Source organism: Pelophylax lessonae (genome assembly GCF_965119305.1).
Source record: "Pelophylax lessonae genome assembly, chromosome: 13".
NCBI lineage: Eukaryota > Metazoa > Chordata > Amphibia > Anura > Ranidae > Pelophylax > Pelophylax lessonae.
Window position 1 is genome coordinate 166,934,588 of NC_138780.1, and position 22,084 is coordinate 166,956,671.

The following is a 22,084-nucleotide window of genomic DNA, read 5'->3' on the forward strand; positions in this document are numbered from 1 at the left end:
GTTACACCGAGAATCGTGATCTTTATTTTAAGCAAAAAAAAAACGTATCCTCATTTTATCCAGAATCGTGCAGCTTTATCTACGATGTAATTTTCTGTGTATTGATTGCTATACAGTATGTAGTCAGTGCAGGTAGTCCCAAACTTTTTATGTGTGTGATAATGACTTTGTGTGTGTTTTTATGCTATTCATGAAACAATGTTGCCTGTGTGTAGCTTCTGAGTGTTTACACACCTGTTCTGAAATGAAAAAAATAGATTTGCGGCATTGAATTTCAGATACTTTTCTCTGCACTGATTGCAATATTTGATGCACCTATAACATGCAGTATACAGTATACTCTGTGCAGTATACAGTATATTAGAGCAACTCTGTATCAAAAGTTGCAGTGATTTTATTGTGATATAAATCCACTGTGTTTTTTATATAAATATCACAGGGAAACAATCATAGATGTATGGGGATAGAAAACACTGACATTGTGTTAAAGGGTAAGAAAATATTTAATCCCCTTTTCTTTCTTGCTAGACCTAGAAAATGCCTCCAAAGAAAACAGCAGGATCAGGGTCAGGCGCCAAAAAAGCTCCAGCTAAACGGAAATTGGCAGAAGAGTTCCCAGCTGGGGAGGTACTCACCGATTCAGCAAAAAAGCAGTGGAAATTGGGACTACCCATTGGACAGGGTGGTTTTGGACGCCTTTATCTTGGTAATTTATTATTTCTTTATTTTTTCATTTGTCCAATTTTTTTTAGAGGTTTCTAAACCTAGAACTGGAAGCACACAAGATGATTTGGCAATGTTAATGAAGTTAGGTTTTGACATTTCTATGTTGGGGGGATTTTTCCATTGCTTATTATGCTGGTGACTACAAAGTCAGTGAGGGAAATACCCCCAATAGGGACATAGCGAACAAACAACTGACTGTTGTAACCCAGCCTTTTTCAACCAGGGTGTGTTCAGGTTTCTCCAGGGATGCTTTGGCAAAATGCCAAGAAATTGCCCAAAAATTGTATACAAGCCAACAGCTTGTCAAGCCTGCCTGGACAAGGCCCCAGGTTTTCATTATACATTATTACAACTTTCCAGCTACCATTGTCCTAACAACCAATCACCTCATTTGGTTCATAAGGAGTTGGAGCCAGTTCACACCATAAAAATGTAGTCCGGATGCATTCCGGATGCTTTTCTGCATGCACTTTTTTGACGCGTTCCAGTGCATTTTCCCCCTTCTTTTCATCACCTTAAATGTGTGTTGCAGTGCTTTTTTGGTGCATTTTTACCACGTTCCAGCACAGTTCAGTGAAGACAAAAAAGAAACACTTTAGAAATACTTTTTTTTTTTTTCTAGAACACACTGGAACTGACCGCACTGGTGTGAACTATGCCATTTGAAAACCTTATAACCTGGTATGATGGAGTACGCCGTGGTGTGCGGCCTCTTCCCTTTCCCCCACTTTTCTGGCCCCTCCCCTTTCCCTTTTTTTTCTTTTAATTTTACATTAAGCACCCTCCAATATCATCCTGATTACATGAAGGTTTTCAATAACGAGTGTTCGCTTTGTATCCCTGTTTGGACTCCTCTATAATACTTGACCGTTCTACAGCCCCTGCGTGGGCGATTTATATGCTTTTATGTTGTGTTATAAAACCAATAAATACATTGAAACAGAAAACCATATAACCTAATATCCATATGTTTTTGATGCAGAATAAAAAATCTTGACTGCATGTGGTGTTAACTGGCCCTAAGACTGGCGCCCACACAGCATCCTTGTTTGCCTTCCTCCCCTGCCCCTCTCCATCACAGCATCCTTGTTTGCCCCCCTCCCCTGCCCCTCTCCATCACAGCATCCTTGTTTGCCCCCCCCTCCCCTGCCCCTCTCCATCACAGCATCCTTGTTTGCCCCCCTCCCCTGCCCCTCTCCATCACAGCATCCTTGTTTGCCCCCCTCCCCTGCCCCTCTCCATCACAGCATCCTTGTTTGCCCCCCTCCCCTGCCCCTCTCCATCACAGCATCCTTGTTTGCCCCCCTCCCCTGCCCCTCTCCATCACAGCATCCTTGTTTGCCCCCCTCCCCTGCCCCTCTCCATCACAGCATCCTTGTTTGCCCCCCTCCCCTGCCCCTCTCCATCACAGCATCCTTGTTTGCCCCCCTCCCCTGCCCCTCTCCATCACAGCATCCTTGTTTGCCCTCCTCCCCTGCCCCTCTCCATCACAGCATCCTTGTTTGCCCTCCTCCCCTGCCCCTCTCCATCACAGCATCCTTGTTTGCCCTCCTCCCCTGCCCCTCTCCATCACAGCATCCTTGTTTGCCCTCCTCCCCTGCCCCTCTCCATCACAGCATCCTTGTTTGCCCTCCTCCCCTGCCCCTCTCCATCACAGCATCCTTGTTTGCCCCCTCCCCTGCCCCTCTCCATCACAGCATCCTTGTTTGCCCCCTCCCCTGCCCCTCTCCATTGCCACTGGGGTCACAATAGCTGAGTGAGGTAGAAGAGAAACACTGGATACTAGTCAGTACCAGTGTGCAAAGGTTTATCTGCTTTGAAAGAATAAATCCCCTCTTACATTGGATGTCTTTTATGTGTAAAAAAAACGAAAATAATAGTTTAACAAAATGCAACAGTTACGTAAAAGTATTTTCATTTTCTACATATTAGAATGGGGTGTCTGGAAATTATGGAAGGTGCCTTGACTGAAAGGGTTGAAAAACAATGTTCTAACCTACACCCCCCCTCCCCATGCCAATTATTTTATTTTTTTTGAGGCAAAAAAAATTACCTCCTGACCAGAATGGGTTTGGCTGTAAAAACAGAAGGTTCCCAGTCATGAAGGTGTTAAAATGAAAAAGATTAGGACCAAGTCAGATCTCACGTCTTTTACAGCTACTACATCTTAGCAAATACAGTGATTTCCAATTTGAACACACAGGGTCTCTTGTGACCTATATATTTGTGACATTGGGGACCTGTAACCCTTCCGCGGCTTCTGTCATATGGATCGCTACCCAAAGTTCGTTTTTTTTTTCCCTAAGACGTAAGATTCATGGAGCATCACTTCAGAAGTTGCTTACACAGCTAGCCTGAGAAGTTACAAGACTTCAAGCACAACTTTAGTAAGCTGGGGAGATGGGGGCAGCGATTTGTGCCTGGTAGGCTGGTTGTCTGTTTCAGTAGCAGGTAACCTAATGTGTGCTTATCTTTTATCCGATTTTAAAAAATTACAGGGCTGATGCTGGCCATTCCCTGAACACTTTTAGTTTAAAATGTTTCCCTGTGGCAGTTTCAACATGCTTTCTCAGGCAAAAATGACTGTGAATGGAACAAGGCTGCTGTTAAGAGGATGCCCTAATCTGTTTGGACCACTTTGCAAGTAAAAGCTGAAATTTAAAGTTGAACTCCAGTTAGTTTTATAAGGGACAAGTACTCAGTGCCCGGGACATCAACGTTCTGTTATATATTTACTATAAGGTGCCTACTAGAATTGACTGCTATACAATCCACTTGTTTCAATGTACTCAGGCCTTGGTCGCCTGCATATAAGAAACGCACTGAACCTTATGTTATTCTAGAGTGTTTTGTTCAATACCTTTGACACATTGTTCTTAGTTTTGCTTTATTTGTTACTGATCAGGATTTGTTTGACTATTTCCTTGTTTTGGATATCTCAGTATGTTGTTCTATGCACTTTTTTAAATTTCAATTTCCATAAAAACAGATAAAACATTTAGACCCCGTTCACACTGGGGCGATCCGACTTGCCGGGGCGAACTCACAGGTCGCGGCGCGCAGCTCGCACCGCGAACTCGCAGCGGCCGGCACGGACTTCATAACATTGAAGTCAATGCAGGTCGCTCCAGGTCGCCCCAAAGAAGCTCCGGACCCTTTTTCTAAGTCGGAGCGACTTGTGTCGCTCCTATTAGAACGGGTCCACAGCTTCTCTATGGCAGACGACCAGGTCGCCTGACAGGTCGCCCCAGTGTGAACGGGGTCAAAAGGGACAAGTAAACAAAGCTCTGTATTTTATTGATAACTTCAAGCCTGGGCCAATGTAAATTTGTGTACACCATACTTTGCCAATGCCCCTAGAAGTTGGAAATTAAAATAGTTGTAAACCTCAGACATGATATATAAACAAAGCATTTCCCTCTATAGTGTGTACTTGTCTCAATTAAGAGCACTAAGTGTCGTTTCTGTATTTTTATGCTACTAGCCACTTCTGACAGGTTTTCCTGACACCAAGAGAAAAAAGGTGACCGGGAGGAAACTCTAGGTGGTTGACAGCTTCCGCACTTTTCTGTGTGCTGTGTGACGGGAGGGATGTGTTCCTTCCCTCCAATCAGCTCTTGGAGCTCTACAGTGTGTAGCGTCAGCTCTCCACCCCCTTTTTCTAAACTCTGACAAGTTTTATAAATTCTGCACTTTGAACAGATGTGGAGAAGAGAAGACTAAATGGGTACAACTGATGTAGAAGGATTTGTTTCATCTGTGTATCCCTTGAGGCCAGTCACTTTGCTGGGTATATGTAAGGGTTTACAACCACTTTTTTTAAGTAGACGCCGCTACTCCAGTGATTACCGTTTGACCTCGGGTCCTGTGCTAGGCAGCTGGCCTGATGCATTCTAAACACAGAAGGCTGGCTGCCCAGCATTGGTACCATTTAAAGAATGCTTTGCATTTTGTGAATGAATGCAAAGCTTTCTGTGACTGGAGGAGTTGGTGAGATCGGGTGGGGACATCACCTAAATTTGGTTTTGTATCAGAGTATCCGCCTTCTGCAGCTGCTGTACAGTTGAGCTCCACGATTCTGGTTAAAATCAGAATCGCAATTTCTCTTTTGTTCATTGACACACAGCTCTCCATTATTCAGAACCACATGGTTATATTGCCCCCTACAGGAGTAGGACACTAGGCAGAAAGACTTGGCTATGCCTATGTGCAATTCTAGATGGTATACTCCCCCCCCCCCCCCCCCCCTCTGCTATAGGCCTTCAGTTTTTTTTTTTCTGTCTAGTCTGGAGTAAAGACCTAGTTCCCTGCCGGGATCTCTGGTACTGGCAGTTTTTTTTCCTTTTCAAATGGCTTTTTTGTGTCCTGTTTTTTCTTTTTTTCTCCTGCAAGATCTACAATCAACTGCCTGGGCGACGGGCTTCATAATCTAGATCTAGTGGTCACCCCAGTCTGGCCGGTGAGTGCGCACAGACCACAGCACCCCACTATGTTGTTTGCGACATAACCCCCCCTGGACAGGGGCTGGCCTAAAAAATGCCTTGTGAGGTCGCATACGACCGGGTCTTGGCCTGAGTGACAGTGTTTCTCCTGGCTGACAGCCCCCAGTTTCGATGGCAAGGTGGTTGTGTCTCGAGCGGTGCCCTCCTGGTGTGGTAAATAGCTATTCCCCCTCTACCCCTGGATGGGTTTGGCGTGGACATGGGCCCCACCCTGGAACAGTTGGACCTGTGGGCTTCCCTTCACACAAAACAATGGGGGTTCCCTCCTTGAATGTCGTCATGGAGGAGTGGAAGAGGACTCCAGTGGCAACCTGTGAAGCTCTGGTGAACTCCATGCCCAAAAAAGTTAATAGTGCTGGAAAATGATGGCCAGACAAAATATTGACACTTTGGGCCCAATTTGGACATTTGTACTTTGGGGGTGTACTCACTTTTGTTTCCAGTGGTTAAGGCTCCATTCACACCTGGGTGTTTTTGAGCGCTTTTCAGCTCCAAAAACGCTCAAAAAAAACGTTAAAACCCCATTCATTTAAATGGCCCCTGTTCACATTGAGCGTTTTGCAAAACGCCTGTAGCTGAAAAAAGTACACGAGCTTCTGATTGCCAGCGTTTTGGATAGATGTCAATGCCTGCCTCCAAAAAACGCCTGGAAAAAAACGCCTGAAAATCGCGGTAAAAAAAACGTGCGAAAACGCTACGCTCAAGTGTGAATGCAGCCTTAGACATACTTAGACATTGACTGTGTGTTGTTATTTTGAGGGGACAGCAAATTTACACTGCTATACAAGCTGTACACTCACTACTTTACATTGTAGCAAAGTGTCATTTCTTCAGTGTTGTCACATGAAAAGATATAAAAAGATATTTACAAAAATGTGATGGGTGTACTCACTTTTGTGAGATACTGTAAATTTAAATAATGTTTGGAGTTCTAAGTAATTTTCTAGAAAAGAAATGCTGATTGTAACTTGTAAGCAACAAGTGTCAGAAAAAGGCCTGGTCTGTAAGTGGTTAAACTGCCCTCATTTACAGACAAAGTTCATCTCTTTGATCTAAAACATGGGTGTCCAACCTTTTGGCCTCTCTGGGCCACATTGAGTGTAGAAAAATGTTCTCGGGCCGCATATAAAATATATACTATAGTTAAGGCATGTAATAAAATGCTGCTGCGCCCCCGCACTAATTTAACACAACTAGAGGATGATCAAATTAAATGGAATCAGTATACAGAGGTTTACTTCTTCTGAGAGACAATAAAGGAGCACTCTAACCACCATGACCATTTTCAGTGATTTAAAGTGGTCATGGTGGTAGTCAGAAACACTGCACATGCTCGCCTCCCCCCCCCCCCCCCTCCCCTCAGCCTCTGCCTACCGTTATTTGGAAGCTGCTGTGGCCGTGCCCCCATCCCGACTTCCTTCCTCCCCAGCAGGTTGGACATGCCTGATCTAAAAGAACCAAATGATTAGGGATGTAACGATATCAAAATCTCACGGTACGATACAATTTCGATATTGACCTCACGGTACGATATTTATTGCGATATTGTGGAAAAGCTCATGGTATTGTTAAATAGCTCATGATAGTGTTTGTGATGATAATAGCAAAAAAATACCGACATTTATTCTGCTTTTGCCAGTCAACAGGCAATTTATTGTTGTATTTATGGATCCATGACAACATAAAACACTGATTTTTTTCCTCGGGACTGTGTTTACTCCTCTTGCTTTTTGACGGACACCTGTCCTTTTAATATTGTAACCCAACCACGACGATATCGCGATACGACCACGACGATATCGAGACGACCACGACGATACGATATCGCGATATCTTCGATATCGTTACATCCCTACAAATGATACAATGTTACTTTTTATCTCAACACTGAGTAATGTTGTGATAAACTTTGCCTGCTGCCTTTTTTTTTTCTTCTTTTTTTTTTTTTTTTTGATCGCTCTGAGCAGAGAACAGCTCTGCACCTGTTACATGAATCGTGGAAATGCCAGGTTAGAATTGTGAGGGGGGGTTGAATCGAGATCGAGCGATTTTATTTTAACGATTAATCATGCAGCTCTACTGTATAGCAGAGCTTTATCTAGGAGGGGGAGAAGCAGAAAAATCAGTTGTGTTGCAGTGTGGTAGGAAGGCGCATGATAGGGGAGGAGAGTGAAGCGAGATGATGATGTGATCATCTGTGTGTTGCCTTTTCTTTACTGTCCAGTCATAGGATTGGGGGTACGGACAAGACCTAGTTGTATGATTTGACTCCAGTAGTGGAGAATTGGAACAGTGTCGTGCTATATGGTAGAACTGTGTAACCCTCAGTAATCCAATACCAGAATTGCAGGTGCTGCTCAAGGCTCCGACAGGTCCTCTTCTGTAATCTACTGCTGGGAGTGCAGGCAAGGACAGAGCTCGTCACCGCTCCAAATATCAATACAAAGGAAAAAAAGTCCTGTAAGCCGCACATCACTACAAGACCCTGTGTATAGAGTGTGAAACAGCCTCAGCCCGGGCTCCAACCAGGCCCCACCCCTGGGGATTAAAGATTTTATATTTTCATTTGTGTAGGTAGCTGTTTGCCTGGAGTTCAGCTATAAGCCCTCGTTCACATTGGAGGCGGGTTTGAATAAGAAGTGCAGGAACTACTTTTGGAAATCGGTGCGGCGCTGCAAAGTCGGCGTTGCACCGATTCGGACGGTGCCGTTGCTGGCAAAAAGCTGCAATTCGGCATGGGATTTGACATGTCAAATTCCCCTGGTGGCCTAAACCGGGCGTATAGCATGCAGTTTTGTGTTTGTTTATGCTTAATGTGTTGACACTTTTTTTCTTGGCACAATAGCATTAGTTTCTTTGAGCCTGAAAATGCTTGCTCATGCTAAAAAACTAAAAATGTGATTTTTTTTTTTTTTTTTTTTTGCTGGAATGCATTTCTATAAATTTCTTGATATGCTGTAGTTACCCTGCTGTGGATGGGTATATTTACCCCTGGAAGCTGCACCCGTATCTAAAAGACCTTAGGCTTCCAGACTCTGATGAAGCAGACACCTGGATATTAATGTCAAAGTGGGTTTCCTTTATCGTATCAAGGGAAAAACAAAAAAAAAACTTGATTTCCAGTAAAAAACTAACTCCCAGCAGATACAGTCACAAACGAATGCAGCTCTGTAAATATTGATACATCGTTAAATGTAATGTTTAAAAAAAAAAAAAAAAAGCACCTGAATTTGATCTCTTGGAGTCTCTACTGCAAGGAGCCCAGACAGTTTATGTACTGACAAGAAGCATGTGGACAGGAAGAGAAAATGGTAAAAGAGGAATTAAATCAAGACTGGGCTGCTCCTCTCCCTGTCCAGTCATAGGCTGGGATGAGTCCAAAATGACCTGGGCTCAATGAAGTGGGTTTAATGATGCTGGGCATCAGTCTGAGGACATCTAGTGGAAGAAAAAAAATGTGGGGAAAATTTCTTGATTAACCGCTTGCCGACCGCCGCAAGTAAATTTACTGCGGCGGTCAGCCCCTCACAGGCAAAGTGACGTTAATTAACGTCACTAGCCTGGGAGGGTCTGGGGAGTGAGCGCGCGCCGCCGGAGGCGCGCTCCCGCGCGGTCACGGACCCCCCCGCGTGTGACCAGCGGACCCGATGTCCGCTGGTCACTCGGCGATCGTCGGGGGAGAGGGAGAAAGTCAGGCAGCTTGTGTAAACAAGCTGCCTGTCATTCTCCTCGGTGTAAATACACTGATCACACGGTTCTACTATGTAGAACCGTTGATCAGTGTCCTTACACCTCAAGTCACAGCCAATCACAGTTAGAATCACGCCCCTAGGGACACACACAGCCCCTCCCTTTCAAATAAAGTTAACCCCTTCACTACCAGTGTATTTTTACAGTAACAGTGCATATTTATAGCACGGATTACTGTAGAAATGTCACTGGTAACCCCAAAAATGTCAGTCAAGTTAAAAAAAAAAACAACAAAAATGACAATCTTTCCCTTTGTTAGTAAACGCGATAACTTTTGCGCAAACCAATCAAAATACGCTTTTTTTTTTTTTTTTTTTTTTTTTTTTTACCAAACATATGTAGCATAAAACAAATTGGCCGAAAATGTTAAAAAATTTTGATTTTTACATTTTTTTTTGGGGGGGAATTTCATATAAAAAAAATGTGAAAAATATTGTTATTTTTGCAAAATTTACGTTCTTTTTTTGTTTATAGCGCAAAAAGTAAAAAGCGCACAGGTGATCAAATACCACCAAAAGAAAGCTCTGTTTGTGGGAAAAAAAGGACGTCCAATTTGTTTAGGTACAGCGTCGCACGACCGCGCAATTGTCCGTTAAAGTCACGCAGTGCCGAATCGCAAAATACCCCCTGGTCGTTTAGCAGCCAAATCCTCCGGGGCTTAAGTGGTTAATGGTGAATATCGCAGCTAAGGCTGGTTTGAATCATTTTCTAACGGGCCATTTTTCTTGCCATTTTTGAATGGTTTTCTGCTTGAACACTGAAGAGTAAGGAGGTTACAATGCACAAGCGGTCACCCAGAAAAGAAGAAACCCAACATCTCTGAATGAAAACAAGCCAATAAGCACAAGTCCAAAGTGTGGCGCTACAATTTAACTGCTATCTTGTGTAACATAGGCTGAAAGTGGTGAAAACCCCTTTGTGCTGCTCTTAGTGTGACCATACCTGGGCTGACTCTCTGATAAGAGTGTGCTGCAGATAACTGGACTGAGTAGAAGAAACAAATCACTGTTACCGATCATTGTCTAGGTAAATGCATTGTATTTCTGCCTTCATGGGCAGATGTTGTTTTCATCTTACCCTTGTGTCCTCTTTTGTGACAAAGGTGTGGATTCTCCACATGTGTACATCCAAAGGTGTTAAATGTGAAATTTGACATATAATAACTATAGAAACATAATTATTGTGTATACTCGATTTTATTGTACACCATTTTTTTTTTTTTTTTTTTTTCTAAACTAGCTAATGAAAATTCTAAGACCGTTGGACCAGATGCTCCATATGTCATAAAAGTGGTAAGATATTTTAGTAAAATGTTTTTTTTTTTTTTTCTTGATGTCCTTCGTGTCAGTGACCGGGGGCCTCTCAGTTGCAATCCCCTCTACTCAGAAGCAAAGTTCCTGGAGGGGAGACACACCTGGGCTTTCCCCTTGCTAGGGGTTCCTAACTTTGGGGACACACTCTCCCATATTTTCTTTCGGCTCCTTCTCCAAGGTGGGAGAAGTTACCACATCTGTGTTTATAATTTCTATTGTATTGAGAATTTAGCCTAATGTAACGCCCCACTGTCACTGGAGCAGTGAGACTCCATAGGGGGAAGATGCATACCTGGAAGCCATACTTCATGTCCACAGAAGTGGGAGGATGCCAACCCACCCAACTCCACATTTAAATGAAAAATCTTCTTTTTGTAAACTTTTCATGTTTATGATTAACTCTTTTTTTACATAGCTATCAAAAGGAAAGATTATGAAATTTTTAAAAGATAAGTTCACCTTTTGGCAACAGGTTAAACATGTTCCTCCTGTTTTTAGGGTAGAGCTTGTAACATGTTTTCACTCCTGCAGCCTCTCCCTGATCCCATTTCTAATTGTGACAGTGGGCCAGGGATCTCCCTGTTCCCGCTGTCACAATAGAAAAGCATGTGGCCGTGCGGGGCTCCGCCCACACGGCCATGTTATTCATTCACAGAGTTTTGTGAATGAACTAAAAGTACTGACAGCCTTCATAGCGGATGGCTTGTAGTTCTCAATGAACCTACCAAGGCTGTTGGTAAACACTCCAGGTAGCTCATTGATCCTTCCTGACAGACGGTCTGCAGGAACCTGAAATTGCACCTGTGATCTGATCATGGGTGCAATGCTTTACAGGCTCCTAATAAAAAAAAAAAAAAAATGCATTTTTTTATTTATTTATTTTTTTTTTTACTACAAAAATGTGCTATTTTTATTTTTAGAAAGGTGAACTTTATCCTTTTTAAGTTTTTTAAGTGCCTATAACTTGATTATTGGGTCACTTCTACTTTTTTTTTTTTCTCAACTGGATCTTCTAGCTAGGAGATCCTGCTAAGCTGTAATTTAGTAGAAAAGGGGATGAACTAGATGAAAAAAATATAGACCCTTGTTTTGGACACAAATTTAAATAAATTTTTAAATTGTAGGAACCAAGCGATAATGGGCCCCTCTTCTCAGAGTTGAAATTCTACATGCGTGCTGCGAAGCCAGAAATGAGTAAGTCTATCTCATTTGTTACATAAACCAGATGAATTAGTTCTATTTATAGCGCAGTTTTTGAGGGGTATGTTGTAAACTTGGACGTTCTAGGGTCTGCCCTGGACTTGAAGCTCTATGCGTGACGTGTTATTGAATTTGCGTGCACACCTAACCTGCGGACTCTGTTACCGTACACAAAACATGCCTTTGCAGATGCCAACTTGTCCGTTATTTTAAAGAATTGGCTGCACTTTCCAGAGCTTAAGTTGGACTGTAAACTCTGTTAGCCAGTTGCATTCCTTAAATTTGCTCCTCTAACTTGATGTCCTATTAGTGACCATAAGTGTGCGCAGCCTATTGCATTAGGGTGTGCACCCAAATGTTTTAAAAGATTAATTGGTGTCAGTAGAGCAGTGGAGTTCTCAGTAGGGCAGAGGTTGGTGTCAGTAGGGCAGTGCACAGTGTCAGTATTTTATATTGTTGTTGTTTCATTCTTTATTATTTTTTACAGCTTTTTTTTAGGGCTTTGGTGAAATATCAGCAGGGGGAATCTGTGACGCACAGGGAGATTAGGGTGAGCCCAGGCACACCCCCTGCGCACGCCTATGTTAGTGACATACACAGTACCAGAGACTATCCTTTTTCAAATTTGTAATGGAAAAAGACAGCCAAAGACTTAGAACGACTTTCACGTTATGGATTATTAGCGATTGCTTTCCAGTTTTAAAGGAACATTTAAAACCTTCCCCTGTGTTTCAGGTGACTGTTGGAGACTTTCCAAATGTAACAAATGACTGTTGGCATTCGGTCACACCAAATCAAACTTTGAAATTTGTGCGACTCCACTTTAAATCGCACAATTTTAAAGCCGAATGTCAGTGTGACTTCGCTGACATCTCTGCGACTTCATGCACAGATGTCTATGCAAGTCGTACCTGAAATTGGCAAAAATAGTGCAGGAATTTCTTTTTTTTTTTTCTCAAATCGGTGCAGCAGCACTAAGTCAGAGCCGCACTGATTTGAACATTTCCATTGCCAACAATAGGGTGCGACTTATGCAATTTGGAACTGTCAAATCGCATGACAAGTCGCACCAGTGTGACCGGAGGCTTAAAACCTGCTGCCATGTTTTGGGGTGCATATACTCTGTTTACATCCCTCCGCTCCCACTGTCATGTATTTTTCCTTGTTTTGTTTATGCTGTTTAATGCCCTTTTTAGTGCCTTGTTTCATGCACTTCAGTGGGCGATAAAAACATAGATAAATGCATATAATATTGGTCATGCCTCATTTTTTGCAACGCACATGTAAAGAGCCTCATTGGAATCAATGCATTTTCATAACATATGCGTTTCTATGTGCTGCAAAAAGCAAATAAATGCACACAGATGTGTACCAGACTTTATAATGTTGCCATGTTTGTTAGAAAATATCTACATGTTTCAAAAGGTTGCTAATCCATTAAACACTATATATTGCAAAGTGCACAGGGAAGCTTTTCTTGGGTGGCTGAAGCACACATTCCCCCCCCCCCCCCCCCCCCCCATTGAGCACCAATTGACAATACTGTTCACATGACCGCCACGGGCAGCACTATTTTCTCTCGGATTGACAACTGGGCGCAGATTCCATGTATCTTCCGTGCAATCCGTACCTCGCAACATGGCAACCTCATACCTGCACTGCATGTCTAGTAATCTATGGGAGTAGTTCTGTTGTGAGGGTAGTGAGTAAAGATACTGGTGTAACTTTTTTCTAATGTTGTTTTTTTTTTTTTTTTTTTTTTTTTTGAAGTTCAGCAATGGATCAACTCTCAAAAACTGGACTACCTTGGTGTGCCCAAATACTGGGGCTCTGGGCTGCATGAGAAAAGTGGAAACAGGTAATAAGGAGTATCTATCTATTAGCAAAGCCCTCTTTGTTTAAATGATTGCTGTTCAGATTTACAGATAATTAGCATATTTTAAGAAGTTTTTATTTTCTTGGTAGTTTTGAAAGCAAAGTGAATATTTGAAGTCTCTGCTTTTATGTCTTTATTGTATAGAATGCTTTTTGTTTTTTAATATAAGAGGCATTTAGAAAATAACTCATTTCTGCTTCTTACTTCCAGCTACAGGTTCATGGTGATGGATCGATTCGGGAAAGATTTACAGAAGATTTTTGAAGACAGTGGGAAACCGTTCCCTCACAAGACTGTATTGCAGCTGGGGTTAAGACTGGTAGGTACTGCATTTGTTTCATTATTGTTGCGATTGTTGAGACGCTTTTTCAGAGATGCCCAAACAACCTTCACCTTTTTTATTGAATGACCTGAATCCCTTTTAATTCATACATAGAATCAAGGTTTTAGATCTATTTCATACTCTCCTGACATCCCTGCCAGGTATTTTATTTTCCAATAGTATCCAACCATCCATCATAAATGGATACCTGCAGAAAGAAAAGTACCTGCAGATAGCAGTATCCACACTTGGGCTCTATAGTCTCAAGATTACCATGTGACATTTTAGTTTGCTGAATTCTTTTGGAAACCATGATTTGGCTTTTTACAAGTTAACTGTTGGGGTTCTAAAAAAAAATTGCAGGTATGGGAAATTGTATAGAGATGGATGAGCACTAATAGAATTAATTTGTTTCTAAATTGATTGTGAATTTGTCCAGCCTTACTATATTTATACCTATAGTAGTGTACCTTACTAATTTTATTTCTTGCCTGTGTCTTTTAGACTAATATAATTTTGCACTTACAGTTGCTTAGACGAATCAAGTTTATTTTAAATTTCATGTTTTGTAGATTGACGTTCTGGAGTATATACATGAACATGAATATGTACATGGAGATATCAAAGCTTCCAATCTTCTCCTTCATCACAAACATCCGAATCAGGTATGTAAAGAAAACTGTACAAGTGTAGGGCTGCAACTAACAATTATTTTCAGAATCGATTAGTTGGCCAATTATTGTTTAGAATTAATCGGATAAAAACCTCAAAAAAAAAAGGTTAGTGTATAATTTAGTTCAGTATTCAGTACAGTATATGCATTGGTAATTATAAATATCCAGCTATATAGTTGGATATTTAATCCACTCTGAAACAGATATATGTATTATTAGAGGTTTAAATGTGGTACGTATCGGACACGGAGATCAACATTTTTAACATTTGAAAAGACCTAGAACGCTATTTTGCTAATTTTCAGGCCGGGTTGTTACTGTATATAATATTAATGAGACTCCCTTGTAATAGGCAGGTAGCTTGATAACAAGCTCCCTGCGCCTGTTATCACTTATGCTGGCCATACACAAACTTTTTCTTTTGAAAATATTTAAGTGCATCCGAATTTCTAACCATTAGTGGGGTCCATTCGGTGTTCGTTGTCATCACAGTGACGGGAAAATTCAAAAGAGCAGAATAGAAAACCTCTCTAGCAAACAAATCTTCAAATAGTGTATGTGGTTTTTCCTCAGTAGTTATATTCATTTTAAAATTAAATGTTAAAAGCAAGTGGAATTTTCAAACACTTGTCCATTCAACGAATATACAAATAATTTTTGTACAAATAAATATTCAAGCAAATATTCTTGTCCAAAAATCAATACTTGTATGGGCAGCATAAGACAATTGGTAGCAGCAGCATGCTTTTTTTTTTTTTTTTTTAATCTGTCACGATGGGGTTAAACAAAAGAAAAATAGCCCTTTATAGTACAAAAACAGCAGATAATCACTACTAGAATATAATTAGAATTTCTACTGTAAAACAGTGAAAGTATTATATCTTGTATCATGTGTATGTATATAATAAATATGCCCATAAGTCGGATATGCAGGGTATTTTAACTAAGAGTCAGACCTGAAGCTATATGAAGAGTGGAGGGGGGGGAAAATAACATTTTTATATTAAAGTAGTACTAGAAGCTGAGACTTTTTTTTTTTTTTTTTCATGGATATAATAATTTTAAATATAATGCACAATACTTGTATTGAGTGCCTCTGGTAAGTATCCAATAACTTCTAGGTGGAGGATCACAATGTTTCTTGCACTATAGCACAGCACTAAAGGAAAGAAGTGAAATCACACGAATTGACGCCACATTTATGGACACTTATTATTGCTTGTCATTGTTGCTTTGAATAATTTGGGGGATCATCCCTCACCATTTACAGCTTGTTGTACGGCACTGAGCACGTTATTGTGTATATATCATTGATTTATGTTCAGAGTTTATTTAGCTTTTTAGCAATTCTTTGGTGTACTCTGGCACACGTGCATGACACATTTTATTGTTTATTAATTAATTATTTATCATTGCACAGATCTGGACCTGGTATGTCTTAGGACCAACAGTAGGGTCCTGCACTAGCACCTATTTGGCATTATTTCTTATTGGTATTTATTCTTTTTGGCACTTTTTTGAGTATGCAGGCACAAAATTTTCTTTGACCGTTACTTATGTTTATTGTGGATAAAGTGAACCGTATACAGTCACCCTAACACGGGAATTGGAACCACCTGGTCCCATAAATTATTGCATGAAGCGTTTTATATCATAATAATATTGTAAAAGAAAGTTCATTCTGTATATTCTATCCGCACTTTATACCAATAAGTAGCAGCGCTTCACCACTACGCACAATACTTGTAAACTTAAAGTGGAGTTCCACCCTAATTTTAATACTTACCTCCATCTTCTCGCTCCGGGTCACCTGAAAAAGAAATGGATAATCGCATATTTTTTTTTTTTTTTAACTTGCATCGTAGCGAAGAAAAAATACTTACCTTACTTCCTTCTTCCTCCTTCTTCGGCCGCGGCCCGTCATCACTTCCTGGCTCTGCAATGATTCCTGGGAGCTGAACGTCATAGCTCCCAGGAATCATTGCGCCTGCACCGGCCCCGTTGTCAGTTCCGGGTCGCGCGCGTCATCCCCTTCTAAACAGCTTCTGGGCATGCCCAGAAGCTGTAGAGGGATGACGCGCGCGACCCGGAAGTGACGTCGGGGCCGGCGCAGAGCATCGTGGGACCGAAGAAGGCGGAAGAAGACGCCGAAGGGGATCTCGCTGGCTTCAAGCGGCCCACATCTGAGATGGCAGCGCCGGACAAGACGTTTTCAAGGTAAGTATTTGTCCTAACAGGTAAGTGCAACCCGGGACAGATCAGAGGCTAGCCATTGTGGAATGTACTAGCCCTGACTGTCCCGGGGGTATTTAAAAAAAAAAAAAATCCAGGGTGGAACTCCGCTTTAAACTTTAAATTTAATTGCCTTATATCACCTCTAGTTTATCAGCCGCCAGCTTCAGTTCAGATGCTGATCTTCCCTGCACAGATCCAAGTGTTTGTAAAAGTTGGATTATTATTATTTTTTTTTAACAAACTTATCATACCTGCTCTGTGTAGTGGTTTTGCATAGAGCAGCACTGATTCTCCTCTTCTGCCCCCCACGGCACTTCTGGCTCCTCCTGCCTTCAAAGTGTCCCTTTAGGAAGCAGCAAAGTATAGTACTGTACAGAGTGTCCCTATAGCAAGGTAAAAAAAAAACTCTGCCTTTTAGAATCACTTGGTTCCTTCTCCTGCCCAGGACTACATTTCCCATGAGGCATTGCTCCTCACATATTCACAAGTTCTATGCCATCTCTAGTGACATGTATGGACGGTGTACTGAGCTTTATGTGCGTTGTACTGTATTTTCTGAGATATAAACAAATAATGCATTCTGTATGCAGGGCAACTAATCGATTAGGAAAATAGTATTTTCATAATCGATTAGTTGATCGATTTGTTGTTTCAGCCCTAGTTAAGTGTGATTTTTCTATAGTAGCATGGTATGTCACTTTCTCTTCTAATGTTTTGTAAATTTAAATAAGTTGTAGCTTATACATGAAACTAGAAGACTCTTCTCTTGCATCCATCATTCTTGTTCTAACAGGCAAGTCTGTCATTGTTCCTGTAGTTGTGCCTCCTCAATAAAACGGCAGTGGTTTGACCCCCATGGTGATTCCACCATGGCTCAGGTTGTGAACTACAGCTGCAGTGCCAATGTTGCCTTTGCTCTTAGGCCCCGTTCACATCTAGTGATTCTGGATCATGGGCGGAATCGCTGCAATTCTGCCTATTATTCAAAATCTCACTGCATTGCTGGCAAAACGCAGCATGCATGTTTGTGTAACATTTGTTTTAAATGGCGGCAAACTACATTGTGTGACCCTTGCCACCCAAAGGAAGCTCCTGTTCTTCTTTTTTTTTTTTTTTTTTTTGGGCAACAACCTTTACGTGATGTGTTTGCCACGATTTAGGTGCCGATTTTGCTCACAATCCCAAATGGCTAGATGTGGACGGGGCCTTGGAGGTTAATTTGACAGTAAGAAACCTCCCTTGTTCAAAGTTTTTATGGAGAATTCTCTTGGCAGTGTCATGTGGCCAACACTACCACTTGAATCTTTTTAACCATACCACCTCATAGGCTGCAGGAGAAGATCATTCAAATTTGTTTTATATACACGTAATTTTTTGTTCGCATGACTGAGCTTTTAATTCATGCACTGTTGACTTATCTAACGAACTGTGTTTATTCTGATGCCTTGACTTCAGCTTTCAGCTACAGTAACATAAAAAAATGAAGTGTTTCTAGCATTATCACAAGTGTGTGATGATACTGCCATTAATGCCGGAGTGTTTACCCATGTGATATTACCACCCTATTGACAAAGCTTTTCCACTGAGGGCAAAAGACACACTTAGCTGTTAACATCACTCGGGGTTGTCACCTGCTACCAGCGTGTGGAAATAGTTTCACCCAGGTTCAGCTTTGCATCTGTCACTTTACAGGAGTGCTGGGTTCACTGAAATAAAAGCGTTTTGTGTGTGGGGTGTTTTTTTTTTTTTTTAAACACAAATAAAAGCACAGGTCCCTGATGATGAAGGGCATGAGGCCAGGTATCAGCACAGCAGGGGTCTACATACTAATGGCTCTTCAGCTGCAAGGAGAACAGCCTTTATATCCAGTGTGTTGAGCTGCCAGAAATCAAGAATTGCTTTTCAGAAAGTTCTTAGTTCTGTCGTATTGCATTCACCATTTAAACCAAGTTAAACTCCCGTTTGTTTTTTTTTTTTTTTTGAACAAAAAAATAAAGTAAAGTAACGTGCATTTATTTTATGTATCTTTTATGGAGTCTGTAAAGCATTGCACCAGTGATCAGTAAATTGCTGGCCCCATGCAGGTCTCCAGCAGATTTGCCAGTGTATCTGCTTGCCAGTACATCCCATATGGGCAAGCAGATACAACCTGAAAGAAAGCGAGAATTAACTACCACAGCAGAATTAACTACCACAGCGCTCCACACCGCTGTGGTACTTCATTGAAATTTACAAGCCGGCAGCTGCACAGGCTGTCGGACCTTGTAGTATTTCCATTCACAGAACACTGTGAATGGATGACCCAACCAGGCGGAGCCCCACATGGCCGCGTTTGTTGCGGAGTGTGACGGGGGGAGAGATCCCCGCTAGCTGTCAGATCAAGGGAAGCTGGGGTCGGTGCAACTGCAGGTGAGGGTAGACAACCATTGAACCTGGTAGAGGGCTCCACGTCAAGCGCCGCTGGGTGCTTCCTTCACCGCCAAGTAGTTACAGGATACGCCGTCTGGCCACGCCCTGACGAGTTTCGTCCCTTCCGACTTAGTCAATGGGGGGCCCCAGTGACGAAGTTGGAAGTGACGAAACGCTTCGGGCGTGGCCAGACGGCATACCCTGTAACTACTTTGGCGGTGAAGGAAGCACCCAGCGGTGCTTGGCTTGGCGTGGAGCCCTCTACCAGGTCCAACGATTGTCTACCCTCACCTGCATTTGATGTGCGTTGTATTGTTATACTACAAGTGAGTGCAATTCATCTGTGAATTGTTCATTTAATAAATGGTTTAAGCGTTATTGCACTAGTGGAGGTTTTATTTATCTCCCACATGTACCGGAGTCTTGGTGGCTGTTTTCTGGATAGAGAAAGCTGATTCAGTTCTGAGTGCTCTTTATACAATGCGAGTTTAGCTTGTTCATGAGAGTGAATAAGCATAGAGGTCCGGTGAGTGTCCATTTCTACTATATCCCTGGCACTTTGGTGGATTGTGGGGTGATCCTCTCCTTTTACACCTACCTAGACCCTGGATTTGGAATGCACATCCTGATTATCACTTGCAGCTGATGGGACTGTGGGATTTTATTCTAATTTTAATTATTTTAATTATGTTTATGTCCGCATTTTTTCATTCGAGCTGTGGTTGTGGTAATTAATGACTACCACTCTTTTTTTGCGCTACTGTATTTTGCATTTTGAAGGTTTATCCCTCTGATTCAAAATTCCCTTTGGATGGATGGATGGATGTAAGTAATTTATGGGTTTTGAGTAATCTTAAGCCCTAAAATGAATTCTTAAACTTGTGTTTAAACTTGTGCAGAAAATGCACAAAAAAACGGCTCTGGCAGCAAAAGGGTTAAAGAAATGACAATTTTTTACGTTAGCAAGTTTGATATTTAAAAATAAACTTTTTCCTTTTTGAAGGACTATGGTGATTACAGTAAATGTTTTTCAACACTTTTTTACATTTTTCTAGAGAAACCTTAACAAAAATTGTTCTATAGTATAGGACCTCTTTAAAGGCTTATCACACAGCCGCCAGGAAGGTTGTGTAGTATGCCAGAACGTACAGAACCTGTGTAAAATCATTCCCAGAACCCAGCTGCCATGTACACAGGCCCAAAGAAAGCAATTTAACAGGATGCAAATTTACATGGGCATATATGCTGGTACTTGCGTAAAGCTGCACACACAAGTACAAACCTGGCAAGTACCATTGTATTCCTGTGTTTCTATGGGCAGCAGCTGAGGCTCCTGGAGATGATCTTGCACAGACCCTGTATGCACTTGCACATTTTGCAGCCGTGCACATGAGCCTTAAAGTAGTAGGATAAATATTGTAGTCATATTCACCTCCTGTAATATATGGTACATGGGCAAATCTTAATTAACTTAATAATTTCATATAAGACCTGGGGTTTTTAATGCTTCTATCATCAAATTAGACATAAAAAAAAAAAAAAACGGCAATCCGAATCGTCCAAAAAAAAGAAAAAACATACATATCAAAGCACTAATTGCCTGTAACACCTGTGGGTATTTATTTAGGTGTGCTGGATTCCTCTCTCTGGTGTTAAATGTCACATAATAAAAACCATGCCTGATTTTTGTAGGTGTTCTTGGTGGATTATGGCCTGGCCTATAGATACAGCCCAGATGGTGTTCACAAGGAGTATAAAGAGGATCCAAGGAAGTGTCACAATGGCACAATAGAATTTACAAGTATTGATGCTCACAAAGGAGTCAGTAAGTATGTTTTATGTACCCTTGATCTCTGGTGTAACTGTAATGATAAACTGCAAACCAAAGCCAAAATTTAGGGGTGCTGCTCTTGGCTCCTTGTCTGTCCTGGTCCAGTGACTCACTAAAGGGTGCAGGCTGGGGTTGAGCTTTTCTTGGCTTAATGTGTAGACATACAGGAAGGGAAGAGCCCAAGTGCCGCACATCCAGCAAAGCCCAACAGTGTCTCCTCTCCTCCAGGGCTAAGGCCTCTGGGCTGGGCAAAATACATTCAGGCATGGTCTGGACGGAGTTTGGCTTGAGGCTACTTTTACTATAGACACTGTTGGACTTTCTGCTGGATGTGCAGCACTTGGGATTTTTTTTCTTCCTATATGTAAAACCATTATGAAAAATGTTTTCACAGGTATTGCTGACCTCGTCATGAAAATGCATGCACCAGGAGTACTGCACTGCTCATCTGCATTTATATTCAATATGAATTCAACCATTTGAAGACAAGGAGACCATTGTAAACACTCCTGACAATATTTTAGTTTGTCCCAACCCATGTAACTTTTGCTGGACAGCTTTCTGGGTGTGTAAATGCAGAGAAAAATGTGAAAGCCTTGCGAAATAAAAATTATTTTATATATTATAGTCGTTATATTTACATATTCCCTTCGTTCAGTTGTAAATATACAATTTTTATTCACTATAGTGTTTTTCTTAACCTTTTAAAGCGACTGTCCCCAAAATAAGAAGTTAAAATTAACAGTCCTGTAGGTAACGACTTTCATCTTCGCTCTCTTGAAGAGCTACATTGGCCATATACTCTCCTCCCCTGCTGTGTGCTGGGAGGTCCGCCTGCTGGCCAATATGTCAGCTGTAGTGGTAGGCAGATAGAACCACTGTGCATAGCAGAGGGTACAGGCATTTTATACACTTGGAGGTGTGTTGGATGCTAAAGATTCTTTGGCTGGTGTAGCTCTTCAACAGAATGAAATGGGGCATCACTGCCCCCTAGACTAGTAATTGTTTGTTTTTTGCATCGGTTACTTTAAAAAATGCTGTCCTGGCAACTGCTGAGCCCCCATGCCAAGGTTCATCACAATTCTTTTCATGTTTATTGGACAGCTTGGTCTACATGTATATGTAGAGAAAAATATATAAAGGTACTGATTATCTGTAAAAACCCAATACAGTTATCATAATTAACTATTTTATTCAGTAGTTGTTCTATATACATATATTTTTGTGCTACTGTCATTCTCCATCT

General features: G+C 41.5%; 1 protein-coding gene across 1 annotated transcript in view; it reads left to right on the forward strand.

Moving 5' to 3' along the window:
- Positions 1–537: 537 nt before the first annotated feature.
- Positions 538–22,084, forward strand: part of VRK1 (VRK serine/threonine kinase 1) — a gene marked incomplete at its 5' end in the record, with an annotated part of 57,745 nt that continues 36,198 nt past the window's right edge. Inside the window, 7 exons of the mRNA XM_082242828.1 lie at positions 538–706; positions 10,218–10,270; positions 11,416–11,485; positions 13,262–13,349; positions 13,578–13,686; positions 14,262–14,354; positions 20,700–20,832. Coding sequence (XP_082098954.1) covers positions 538–706; positions 10,218–10,270; positions 11,416–11,485; positions 13,262–13,349; positions 13,578–13,686; positions 14,262–14,354; positions 20,700–20,832 — 715 coding nt within the window. The remainder of the gene's footprint in view (positions 707–10,217; positions 10,271–11,415; positions 11,486–13,261; positions 13,350–13,577; positions 13,687–14,261; positions 14,355–20,699; positions 20,833–22,084) is intronic.